We start from the raw sequence: 14,072 nt of genomic DNA, 5'->3' as shown, positions 1-14,072 counted from the left end.
TGTATAAAAGCTTTAACGTAAAAGTGAAATTGTAACGTTACGTTTATAATCCAGAATCTCGACACGATGGTTGTGAGTTCAATTCCCCGGCAAGGAAACAATTGGAGTTGTACTTATACATTTTTTTGCGCGAAGATCTCACACATATTCATCATTAAAACGGGGTGAACGAGGTAAACAGAAAAACAACTAATCATAAATGTCTTCATTCTCTAATTTTCGGTCCTTTGTATGTTTTATTTATCTTCTTGTCTGTGCATCGACTTACTTAGCGGAATTAATACAGTGTAAAGGGTCCTTAAGCCTACACTTGGGTCGCAAGTCCCTGGCACTTCTCTGAGCTCCTTACGACGCACGCTCTGTTGGTTATGGGATTCGTTGCGTGCGCTATATATACAAGAAACGGTTCGTCCGATTATTAAATTTAATTTTAAATTATTTGCTAAAGTGAAATAGGTACATATATCACTGCTACCGCTCGCCTTTATGTATATAATACGAATAAATGTGATAAATATACCTCAGAACCGCATGAACCTGCGTTCATTAGGTTGATGTTCCTTATTACAGAGTAACAATGGCTAAAAATCTCAATAATATGGTAAAACATTCAAAATTACAACGCCCTATCCACAATTTTAATTAAGACAAAATCCTTTATAGAAGTTTTAATAGCGACGTCGTCGTCTAGTTCACGAAGTTACGTCAATTAGTGTTTTATGTGACATTTTTAGTATAAACTTTCGTCCATTTGTTATTTTCTTTTTTAGATTCACGATGTATTCCATATATACTACATTAGCTCCGCTTTGCAACCTCACGGGAGTATTGGCTCCCTATTTGGTCAATGCTGAGAATCTGCAGATGTACTCATGAGACGTCGAGTCCAGTGTGTTTCCCTGGAGGAAAATTGGAAGGGTGACAAGTTCTGGAAAATCGACCAGGGTTACCGGCTTATATCCACTGCAGAGCGATCGACAAGGAGGCATTTTATAAGATGTTTATGGAGTTTCCACTTGATATACCGTCTATCAAAGTAATTTTCTTTGGGGAGAGATTTGAATACGAAGACGTATGAATGTGTTCACGGCCACGCCGCTTTGGACGCGGCCTTTGCACATGCAGACAGAGGGAAAAAAAATCAAAACTCTGATGGATTGAAGTTATGTCTGTCTTTGGAGTAAGATTTCCTGGATGGCCAAAGAGACCTTGGATATAATGCAGAACATGAGAGTCAATGGTGGTTAGTATACCGAGAACATTACAGACCGTGTGAAGTGTAGAATGTTGAGCAGGAAGGCAGACCTAGCAACAAACGCCGGGTTTAATGCCAAGATCAAGAAAGAAGAAGCTATATGCAGCATATAGTAGGGTAGGGTCCTTGTGGTAACACACTCAGTACCGCCCAATTCCCAATCGTGGAGCTCAATACCATGCTTTGTCTTGCTACCAGTGCGAGTAAATCATTAACCCCTAGTGGCAATCGAACCCACAATCATCGCGCTCACATTCACACAAGATCCATCTACGCCAAGATAGCCTTGAAAACAGAGAAATAAAAGTTATATTTAAAGAGAGGATGTGTTTTCATCCAATCATTACTTTTGTTAGAACTTTATCGTACAGCAATCTTGAAGTTGTTCTCCCAAAAGAATGTTCTTAAAAAGATAAAAATCTCGGCCTACTTCCAATTCAGTGGTGTCTCGAGAGATTCAAATGTATCTTCAATCGCCAAACCACTGTACGGAATTGACTTTGCCAATATATTTGAGAGAAAATTATAATTCGATATAATGTATATAGCTTTAGGATGGTTGTATATTTCCTTGAAATTACTACCGATTAAATAATGATATTTCTTTGAATTCAAAACACTGTCGTTTCGCAAGATGTCAATGAGTGAGTGTGTCAACAAGCAACGGTTGTCATCTCTAGATTTTTCACGAGTAAGATTTTGTCCTAGGTTAACTTTAACAGTTATTTTACGACTGACAGTATATATAATACGCCCTAAGTGTTATCTTTACAATATATTCAACATTTTAATTATATGCTTCGGTATAAAGGAGTTTAACAAAACTTTTGATTACTTAAGTTTAGACGCATTAGCTTGCTCATTTTCCTTCTTAACTTTAAAGCTTTGATGTGTATGTTTATTTATGTATATAATTTTATTGATAAAAATGGAACCTTTTAGCTATTTGTAAATTTGGCGATATATTGTTTACTGAACAATCAGGGTGGTAGCTGCTACTAAGGCTGGTATGATAGAGCGAGGTTTTAAATTCTGCCATTCAACATTCAATATCTCGAAATTTTGGCGGAAAGTGGAGTGGATTATTACGAAAATCCCTATTTCCTTTTGTTTCTTTAAGACATTTGTTTAATCATTTATCTTATTACATGCACATGCTTTGCTAATTATATATATTAAAAAAGTTATATTAATAAAGCACATAATTGTTAATAAGATTTAATGTGAATTAGCGTGCTAAAGCGTGCGACTGTAAACACGTCAGGTTGTGGGGTCGATTCCCACTTGAGGAAATTAAAGTGTCTTAATGCAAACAGAGTCATTTAACGCTAGTTTCCCAGGTCCCCTCTGCCTATCCTGCTATGAGCGGGATAGAGCGTGAAGCAATTTTTAAGCTTCATGCTGTATCTATAGAGATTAATACATATAACTTTTTTAATCTAAGTAATAATTAACAAAACATGTACATAATTAGATAAATATCTTGAAGAAACAAAAGAAGACTGAATAAAAAGAAAATTACATACAGTTTTCCCTTCAAGGAACGAGGCCTGAATCATTTGTAGGTGACATTTGCGTAGTTGTGTGGAAGGAAACAATTTCTTTGCGAATATACCTCGTTTGAAGCACTCGATGGTTACGGTGAGGTGAGTATGTGCTGTATTTTACACTGTACGATTTAAATTTAACAATATCTTCCTTTAATTATATAAAACAGTAAATATTTTTTTTATTCATCCAGAGCGGGAAAATGGAAAATAATTCATTTCTGCGAATGAGATTCAATCCCACAACTATCGCTTTTATAGTCAGAAGCTGCACTAAGATGTCATAAAATTTATATTGGGAAGAATAAAAGAAAAATGCAGAGAAAAATGAAGAACTATAAACAGTATTTCTTTACAAGAACCGATGTCGTGGTCGTATCGCGATCGAACATTAAAAACAAACCTCGCTTTGCATATTACATAGCACCTTTATTTTCGTACTCAATTGCCACCCCGTTTTATTGCCTTGATGTAATTTTTTTAATATAAATATGTAATACGTGTTGTTGCCCCGTTTTATATTTTAAATATAAAAATAGATAATTCGCGGTATAAAATTGACTTGAGACCATCATGGCGCAGTGGTTGTGGATTTAGTTCCCGTGAAAATCATTATTATTTTAACAATTTATTACTTCCTCACTCAGAAAATAATAGCCTTTTGTTTAGTTCCACCATAGTTTTAAGATATTAACTATGGCAGAACTAAACGCCATGCATCTTTGGCATCCAATTTGTAGGTATTCTAAAAGTGTACTTATTACAATAGTTCTATATCAATATAAATTGCAAATTAAATAACCATTCTTGATTAATTATTTGCGTCTTTACTCCTTATTTTATGGTAGAAGTGGTAGAACCCATTATTTATAAGATGGGAATGTCGCAATAACGATATACCGTCGTCGTGTTATGAAAACCTAGTAATTGCATACAGTAAAATTTGTAAGAGTTCGAGTTGTTAAACAAAACAGTAATTAAATAAATATTAATGTGAAATTATTTTTTTATTTTGTATTTTGATGCAAGCTAAAAAAATGGTTTTTCTCTCTACTTGGAATACATCCTGAGCAAACATAATACTCTTGAAACACGCAATTGTCCGTTCGCTATATTGCATGGAAGAACTTCCCTATCGCGTTCCCTCGATCGAACTCACAACCGTCGCTTTTACATTTTTCTATTTCTAAATTCACCCACCATTCATAAATATATTGCTGATTAAAGATAAATATTTAAATAACATAAATATAGGTAGCGTTTCATAATAAGACGGGCAGGTATCGAGAGCGTGCCTTATCTATAATCGCAATCCATAAAATAAAATAGCTACAACGAAAAAATACTCTACAAAAGTCTTCTGAAGTAGCTAATTTACTAAATGAGATCTCTTATTTGAAATAAAAGAATTAGGAATTTAAAATTTTAGTAAATCGGTTATTTTCTAATATCCGCTCTGGTAACTCAAAGCGCGGTGCTAATTTTCGTTACGTAATATCTCGAATTCAGTTGGATAGGAGAACGTAGTGTTGCAATACTAGCTTCTCTCTCCTTGTAATTACGAAGCGTTCTTTGCAACAACAACAACGAGAAAGTTCAATCAATTTAGCAAATTTTTAACATGAAAAGACATTTCTACAAATCCATGGAAGCTCTTCGTATAATTAAAATCTTTTTAAGTCACCCAGAAAGGCAACGTTTTAATCACATGGGATTGAAATATCTAAAATGTAATTAATGTTAGACAATCCGAGAATACACTTTTGTTAGAAACTCGTAATTGAGCTGCATTCAGGGACCTTTTACGAAAAAGAGAATGGTGTTATTTGTATCCTTAATTAAGTTGTATTTTTAAGTATTAACAATATTTGTCACCTTATGCTGTATCCTGGAGAGTAAGTAGAGGGAACCTAGTGTTAAGACATTGCTGCATTTCTTGTGACATTGCAGTCATTTACCGCCTAACTTTCGACATATTTCTTATTGAATGGCGAAACTTAACGCCACGCTACCCAAGCGAAGAAATAAAATAATTCTTATTTCTATTAAAAATTATATAAAAATACTAATAGTTAAAAAAATATTACAATTCAATTGTTAAAAAATATTGAGTAAAAGAGAGTAGCCGAAGTAAAATAAAACAAGCCAAACAAAATCTTTTTACATAACCAAAATATAAGGTGAGAACAAATACACTTAAAAACCTTCGCTATTATTCTCCAATCACTTTCTAATAACGCTTACAGCTTTCCCATAAGTTGTTAAGTAGACTTCGGAACTAGAACTCTGATAAGTTATAAGAATCATTATTAAAAGTTATATATGCAAACCGTTTATAAAGTAAAAGAAGTATTGGAATAAATACATAATTGTCTAACTTTTGTGTAGGTACTTTTAAAGAATCTTGTAATTTCTTATAAATTATTTATCTCTTAATTTGTAACTTAGAAACCATCGTGGCGCAGCGTTTGACCATAAGCTGTAAACGTAGTAGTTGTGAGTTCGACAATCTCTCCTATGAGACAAATTAAGGGTAGTGTAGCCGTTTAGCAGGGGATGTCCCTAATTAAGTGTTTTAGCATTAGGTTATACATTTGCTATAGATATGCTTGAGTTTAGGCGGCGGTTGCAAATTTAAATACCTAATTACCAATTACTTCCAATTTCTAAGAAAAAATGATGTCGAAGCTTTTTTTCTTGGGGCCAGTCGTGACGCAAAGAGTGACGCAAATGTGACAGGTTGTGGGTTCGATTCCCACTCGCGGAAACTAAATATTTAATACTTTTATTTCTTCGCTATGGTGTCGAGGCAAAGCGCGGTGTTGAGTTCGTCATTCAACACACAATGCCTTCAGAATTGGACGGGAAGTGGCAAACGAACTGTCTTAACACCAGGTTCCCTCTGCCTACGCTGCCTGCAATGTGTGGAATATAGCGCGAAGCTATTTTATTTTTGATAAATAAAAAAAGTAAATTGACATTTATCAAGTGGAATAAATTCAACGCGGTGCAGAAGTCGTAATGGTGTTTTTCGGACAGTGCCCGATGGCGACCATCCATCATTCAATATATCTGAGTGACAGTTGACTAACGAAGGGAAAAATGCGTTTAAACATATATTTTTCTCAAATTTTTAAATATATTTTAAAAGTGTATTATTCACTTGTTATATTTTTATCAATACATATTAATAAATAAGGTATTGTTAACTTGCTATGACAGAACTGTTTGTAACTGAATTTTATAGAAGGCTCTATTCAGTTACATTGTTTTTTTCGAGCGTCCATTTGTGCTCGTATTTCTTCAGAGGTGAGCTACTCACGCCCTCTCGTCCCATTTACGGTGTAAAGGCCATTTCAGCTCAACGAAAGTTAAGTTTTTTGTAAAAAAATAAATGTTTTTAATTAGCTATATTGTTAACGAGTAATAAATACCGAAAATATTATTAAATAATAAAACTCCCATATAGCAGGCAGAGATAACAAGTTGCTAGGCACTCTATTCTCTCACAGTTATTATGATTCCAACTTTCCTAATCAATATGCTATGTCAGTCACGTCAGTAATCATTTCCCCCAACAGAACCTCTAGAGAGCAATCTAAGATCTTGAGGCACTCTGCCGCATCCTGTATAAAATTAAGATAACAGATTGTAGATACTTTGCGTAATTTACGAAGATTCTCTCTAATATAATGCTGTGCCTCTGGCCGGTTCATTAGCGCCGTGGATTGCTTAAATTATTTCTCAAGCAAACGTCGTTATACTTGCCCTCTTTGTACGGGGTGGCCACTAGTAAGAGAGGTAAATTTTCCTTGAAATAAAGATAAGTTTTCAGTGATACACAAAAAGATAAATTTTAGTGATAACACCGAGCCGCAGGGAGATCAGAGATTAATTGTAGGTTCAAGTCAGTGGCAGAGGAATAAATTACATTCATTTTCCTGCTTTCTCATGACTAAGCGCGGCGTTAAGTTCCACCAGCTCAGCTCATATGTCGTCGTAGTCTTTCCCTTTAAGACATTTCCATTTCCCACTTTCCGAATAATAAAGCCGCTACAAACATAATACTTTTTCCTAAGTCTAGAACAACATTTTAGAAATGTAAAAAAATGTGATTGCCGTAAATTTCATGATTGCCTATTCGCTGGCTCCAAAAAACGCCCCGGAGCGGAGGCAAACGATGTTTACGCTCGAGCTCAAATGATGCAAACAAAGCTCCAGACATTTTTGCACCTTTTACGTACCAGCTACTGTACTAATAGACTTATAATATTTTATTATTTCTTATATTGTTTAAAAAATGGTTAGACGTGCCCTGCTATAGGTAAATCGTGATATATGACTGCCTTGTAAATGGGGAACAATTTGATAACAATGCAAGAAATATTAATAAGAAAAATCAAGAAGTTTTCCTATAAACAATCGAACCCCAATATCGTATGTACTATAAGATAACAACGGGACAACGATGAGGTTATTAAAATATTAATTAACTTGTATTTTTCTAATTAGACATATTTTGAACGTAGCAGAAATCGAATCCGTCTCTCGAAGAACTTTAACTGCTAAACCTAAGGTGTTTTAAAGCTACGTTAAAGCTCCTATACGCTTGTTACAATTTATTTACATTTATATTGTTTCATTTCTTACGATTCCGATTATTTTTATCTCTAGTATGGAACAACATTTTAAAAAATAAGAAGAAAGTAAACTTAAAAGGAATATATCACTTTGAAATGTATGTAATCGTGTTTTTAAAAGTAAAATCTAAAGCAATTTGTTTAGACATTTCTGCAGAGAAATTGAATTTATAAAACTGGAGTGTGACATTTTCAAATAATATTATTGGAAAATTGCTAGCGAAATGTGAGTAACTTTTCTTATTTCAAAAAAATTGCTAAATCCGACTCGATCTCGCCCACTGAGGGTTCCCTGCTAATTTATTGATTGCAGTTGAACGAAAACGTGATATTTAAAACTTAGTAAACTTAAGTTGGCGGGAGTAAGCGAGGGAAGGGATACGGATTGCGTTTTTTTATCTTTTGAACTACGAAACCCTAAAACACCTTGCAGTGATAGCTTAAAAATACAAAAACAACAAGTTTGAAAATAACTAATACATAATACCTTATATCGAGGCCTTCGTGGTATAGTAAGAAAGTTACATAGTCGACCAACTAAAAATGTGTAAAAGCATTTTTAATTAATTTTATCTATTAGAAAACACCCAGCGGAGGCGACAACGTAAATATAAGAAATAAGAAAAATACATAACAGTGACAAGTAACTTCGTTAGAGGCTTGGAGGGTGAGGTGATATTAAATAAACTAGACGAGAACTTTATTTTAGTAAATATACTGAAAGGATGTCATGTCTCTTGTTGGATTTTAACCTATCTATCTATATATATATAAAATCGAAAGGTCACTCACTCATCACGAAATCTCAGAAACTACATGTGCTAGGAATCTGAAATTTTGCATAGGAGTTACTTATAGGACGTAGGTGCTCGCTAAGACGGGAATTTGTAATATTCGACTTCTAAGGGGTTGTTTTTGGGGTTGAAAGTTTGTATGAAACTTCGTTACTAATGACATTTGTCTTTGTCATTCGTTACTAAATGATAGGAGTCTCAAATTTTGCATAGACGTCACTAGGACATAGTCATGGAGACAGAAATTAATAATAACATAGTTCACGCGGGTGAAACCGCGAGCGGGCCGCTAGTATATATATATACAGACGGAAACACAGTAAAAGATGTTATAAATATGTTTTTATATGCATGTCTGTCTATGGCGTCGTAGCTTCCATATGGATGAATTATTATTTCTTTAAAAGATAATTTAGTCGTAAAAATATATGTTCAGCTGTTTAAAGATTATCAGCTATTTTCTTTCTAGTTGTAACCTTTTGGGGCTAAAAATTATAAACCTACAGGTTTTTAATTATTAATTGTCCTAATAGACGCCATTGAGATCAATTGATATGTGTTTGACTAAGTTGTTCTCTTTATTTTCGGATTTCTTGTCCAGGATTTTCTTTCTTGTTAACAGCGAGAGATAACTACGTTTCGTTTAATTAGTCTAGTTAAATTTACCAGTAAATGAAAGTTACCTTTAAAAAGTGTAACAGAATTTCAAATTATTTCTGAAGACTGTGGAAATTGGATTTCGAATTGGAATGTCATACGTAGACCTAATAATGGTATGTTACAAACGTAGAGTCATATTTTTGCAAATATAGTCGTATTTGAACTGGCTGTAAGAGTGGAGGTTTGAGTCCCGTTAGGGGGAGTAAATTTTTTTCGTTTCACCAATTTAACCACGCAAATTGCAAAAATAATCAAATTTGATAAAGCTATGTTAACTTTTTATCAGTTAAAAAAATAAGCTGTGTTAACTTTTTTATTAAAAAAGTTTATACAAATAAATTTGTATTTATTTTTTAACTGCTACGTAGACTAGAGATCATCTTTAGGTATTTAATTCCTAAGAGAGTAGAGGATTGCCTTTTTCTACATATTTTACTTACAGTCTATCAACATTTGTATATGACCGTGGTACAGTGCGATAGCATCTGACTGTTAATGTGATGGGAGTGGGTTCGATTGCCGTTCGGGGACATATTTATATTTTAAGTATATTCCCACAATTAAGCACTGCACGTTTTCGCATAACATTTTTAAAAGGAAGCATATTAAAAGATGTGGAACCTAAGAATGTTAAATATGGTGAATATTCTGTTAAATATGGCGAATATTATTCTTGGCAATATCAACGAGTCACACAATAAGCTATGAAAAACACTAATAATTGTTAACTAACTAAAAAATTAAAGATAGATAAAAAAGATTTAAAATTGATAGTACTTATTTAGAATGACTATACAATGTCTTACAAAGTCAATTAAGATAACAAAAATGGAAGTTATCAATCTGCGTAGTGCTATCAATATAACATGCAATTACTTTGATTTATTATTGAACTGCATTGATATTATAATATTCTCACTATTCTCTTCCTATTGTTTTTCCTCATAGAAAAGTAATTTGTCAAAGAGAGCCTAGTTTAAACCCACTCCATTTGGAGAATATTTGCCCGATTGCCGAGCCCGAACTTCGCCTTCATGTCGGTGGAACTGAAACGATGGTTAGTTTTGCCAGAGCATGACGTTGAAAAGAATTCATTCCTGGAGATCGAGCTCACAAATGTCTCGTTTTTTTGGTGTTGGTCCATTGCGTCACCATGCCCTATGTCATTTGTACACAATGAAAGTATATCATACTAGCGGCCCGCTCGCGGCTTCGCCTGCGTGAACTATTTATTATTAATTTCTATTTCCATGAGTATCTAAGTCCTATAAGTGACGTCCATGCAAAATTTGAGACTCCTAGCATTTGTAATAACGAAGTTTCATACAAACTTTCAACCCCAAAAACAACCCCTCAGACGTCGAATATTGCAAATTCCCGTCTTAGCGTGCACCTACGTCCTATAGATAACTCCTATACAAAATTTGAGATTCCTAGCACTTATAGTTTCTGAGATTTCGTGATGAGTGAGTGACCTTTCGATTTTATATATATAGATAAGGTAAAGAAAATAAATATTTCAGTTATTTTAATTAGTAATCCTTAAGAAATTCGTATTGCATTATGTATATGAAATCTCAGAACTTATTAGATTATTTATACTTCTAATAAGCCCATACGACTATAATTATTCTATTTAAAAAAATCGTATTAGTAAAAAACCTAGTCTAATAGAACTTCACGCCTTTTCATCATCTCATTCTTTCAACACCAACGTACAAATCAAACTGGATACTTTCTTTTTTGAAGTCGTTTAATAAAAATACTAATATTGCCTTAAAATAAAAATAATAGTATTAATCGAAAATTAAAATACAATAGGCAAACAGAACAATGTAATTTCGTATATTATTATACTAGTGGACCCGTACGCGGCTACGCCCGCTTGAACTATACGAATATTTATTAAATATATTTATGAAATTATTTTCAGTTTTCAATAGAGAGATGCGTTAAGCAAGCTCATTTTGGGTGACGTTTTCTAACAACAAACTTTGCAAATCGTTGCCTAGCAACAACAGTTGTTATTAACATGGCGGAATAAATTGCATGTCAAATTAATAAGTATTTTAATATATCGAAATATATTATATATATTGATATATATCGAAAAAATTACAAATATGAGAAAAAAAAAGTATCCTATGTTCATCCCGAGATCTTCAAGTATCTCTATATGAGTATATTATCACAATTAAATTAGCGGTTTGGGCCTGATTGCGTAAAAGACAGACAGACAGACAGACAGACAGACACAGTTACTTTCGAATTTATAATATAGGTATGGATGGATATAGCTGAAAGCAATACATCTTATCAAAATGATAAAACGAGTAGGCGAGTTTATATAAATATTACTCCAAGCACTAATAACTAATTAACAGTTTCATCAAAATGTTTCGTTCAATCAATTTGTTTATTGTTTTTATATGTTTAAAAGACGCACAGTCATCTTCGCTAACGGAAGTGCAGCAAGATTGCATAAAAAAATATTCCAGTTCCTCAAGCAACAATGAATTAGTTGGCACATGGTACAGTGTATACAAATTTGCCTTATTCTTAAATCTGGTGCCATCCTCGGCTTGCCCCACTACCACCATAGTTAAGGCAAACCAATCGGAAATCCAACGTTATTCAGAAGCCTACGGACATGATAACCCATATTCTTTCAATGACAATGCTGTTTTAGTGAACGAAGATGATTACTTCTATGGTATGTTGATGGGTAAAACACAAACAAGATTTTACGTATTTGATCCAAGCACTGTCTTTTATAACAAGGAGAAGGTAGACGCTAAGGTTTATCAGAAAATTAACAACAATTATATGTTATACCATAACTGTGCTTTACGAGGTCATGTGAGATGGCTGTTATCCAGAAGAAGGGACCAAACTATAGAAGAAATAGAAAGAGTGCTCAAATCAATATCTTCTGAAGTAGGACAAATGGAAACTCAAAGATTTTGTTTTAACTAAGTTTTTATTACATAATATACTGAGATTTTTGTAATAAATAATTAATATGTAATTCTTTATATTTTTTTCTTATTGGCGCTATTTGTTGTTATAAATGTTTATATTATATGACAGCTTGTATATTTCTCGCGACTGTAAACCAAAGTCTTGAAAAATCTCCGAAATGGAACGGAAAAACGGAGTGTCGGAGTTCTGAGCGGAGATTTTTCTAATACGATTTTTTACTAGAATAATTATATGTGGGCTAGTTAGAATTACATATATCACAACCTGCGACCGTTATCTCATACTTGGCTACTCTATTATATGTGATTGACCCATTGACTTTACCAACACCAGTATTAGCCAGAATTTCATACAATTTGTCCGATTAGAATTATCTTATCAGATTTTTAAAATGATTTATGTTTTCATTAGTAAAAACCAATGTTATAATCTGTCATCATTGTAATTTATTAAGGTCAGTCGAGGCGCAGGTGCCCGAGCGTGCGATAAGTTGTATGTAAGCGCGATAGGTTGTGGATTCGATTCAAACTCGAGGAAATAAAATTTTCGTTCTGCTCGCCCTGGTAACGTGGCAGAGGACCTCCGTTCCCATAGATCTCCCATAAATACGCTTTTCATAGATCATTTCCCGTTCCCCACTTTCCGCTGAATTCTAAAGGCATTCATTGCTTGTTGATTGGCGAAGCTCAACGCCGCACAGCTGAGCCACGAGCCTCTCAAAAAAAATATTCATCACAAATAAAATTAAGCTGAAAAATTGATCTTGTGAATATGTAAAAAGTTTTATTTGTGGGTTAAGGGGTTTTGTTATTTTGTTAAAAATCTGTTCGAAAGGGTCAAGCCGTCTATTGAGATAACATGAGTATATTTTACGGTTTACGGAATACTAGGGATTGGATATGTCGATGATATAAAATTTAGTATTTGTAATATAAATTAAAAAATTTATGATTTTTTAAAATATTTTATGGGTTTTTTGCCAACTTTTGACAGTTCCAAACAACTAAGATAAAAAAATATTGATTTTTATGTTTGGAAAATTAAATATAAAGTGGGAAATGGAGTGTCTTAACACTAAGCTCCTACTGCCTACCCTGCTACCATGCGGGATAGAGCGTGAAGCTAAAAAAAAAAAACTGCTAACGCTAAAGTGCTAGCTACGGAAACTCAACGCCGAAATTATTCTTTTTACCAGAGCCACAAAATGAAAATAATTCGTTTTTCTGAGTGAGAGTCGAACCCAGAACCGTCGTATTCTCTGTTACACTTTATTCTACTGTGCATGCCATATTTAAATAAGATTTCGACTTTTAAAATATCTATAATTAAAAATTTTATCATAAAAATTCACTACATCCCTATCACACGATAAATGTGGCGGTTAACCTAACAATCTGAATTGTTTCGTTCTTTAACAAATATTTAATACTATTTCATTTAATATGCTATTCTTTATAATCTTCTTTGTTTTATTTCGAAAGGTTTTTTACTTTAGAAAATAAATGACTGCGTGGACATGGAGAACGGAGTGTTTCATAATTTATATGTTCATATAGCTAAAACAAGTTTATTTTCATTTTCACGTTGTATCCCGCACGTAGTGCAGAGGAATCGTAGGAACTATTATTAAGTCACACCGTTTCCTATTAAGATACTTCCATTTTTCACTTTTCGCTGAATTCTTGAGGTATTCAGAGAAATGTTGAGTGGCAGATCTCAATACCGTGCTTTGCCTCATAATAATTTCTCTCATAATAATTATGCCAATTAAATTATATTAAGTGACGGTCGAACACTACTACCAATGCGCCAGGCTAGCTACAATGTTATTTAAAATTCACAGGCAGAAGAATCCACAGTAGGCAGAGAGATCTGGTGTTAAGACTTTCCGTTTTGCACTTTTCGTCCAATTTTCGAGACATTGCTTGTCGAGTAGTGAAACCCAACACCACGCTTTTACTAAAGCAAGAACATGAAATTAATTAATTACGTCGAGTGGAAATCGCAGGAATCGAACCAACTACCTTTACATTAACAATAATGTTTTTTTTTTTTATAATAATTTATATTTAAAAATGTATAATTGATTCACTAATTTAATAAAAGTATATTCTGATGTTCCAGTACAACTTCCGATATAACACAATTTACTCGATATTTTTATAAAAGCAACGCTCAAATCCTATTCAGAAAT

The 14,072-nt window shown here is 33.4% G+C and overlaps 1 protein-coding gene and 1 long non-coding RNA gene across 3 annotated transcripts in view; both read left to right on the top strand.

The window, feature by feature from the left end:
* The window catches only part of LOC146529495 (uncharacterized), a 169,798-nt gene that overhangs the window by 25,654 nt on the left and 130,072 nt on the right, over window positions 1-14,072 (top strand). The gene's annotated exons all lie outside the window — the stretch shown is intronic.
* LOC146529502 (uncharacterized) lies at window positions 11,258-11,897 on the top strand. Its single transcript, XM_085201856.1, has one exon. The coding sequence runs from the start codon at window positions 11,291-11,293 to the stop codon at window positions 11,870-11,872; it is 582 nt and encodes a 193-aa protein (XP_085057982.1). The 5' UTR covers window positions 11,258-11,290; the 3' UTR covers window positions 11,873-11,897.

Source organism: Heliconius melpomene, chromosome 18 (assembly GCF_056956725.1).
Source record: "Heliconius melpomene rosina isolate 202511_hmr_F chromosome 18, ASM5695672v1, whole genome shotgun sequence".
Taxonomy (NCBI): domain Eukaryota; kingdom Metazoa; phylum Arthropoda; class Insecta; order Lepidoptera; family Nymphalidae; genus Heliconius; species Heliconius melpomene.
Note: the sequence above shows the minus strand (reverse complement) of the source record. Positions and strands in the feature narration are given on the sequence as shown.

Bases quoted from the DNA above. Each gene is read 5' to 3' on its own strand.
- LOC146529502 (XM_085201856.1), top strand. From the start codon at position 11,291: ATGTTTCGTTCAATCAATTTGTTTATTGTTTTTATATGTTTAAAAGAC.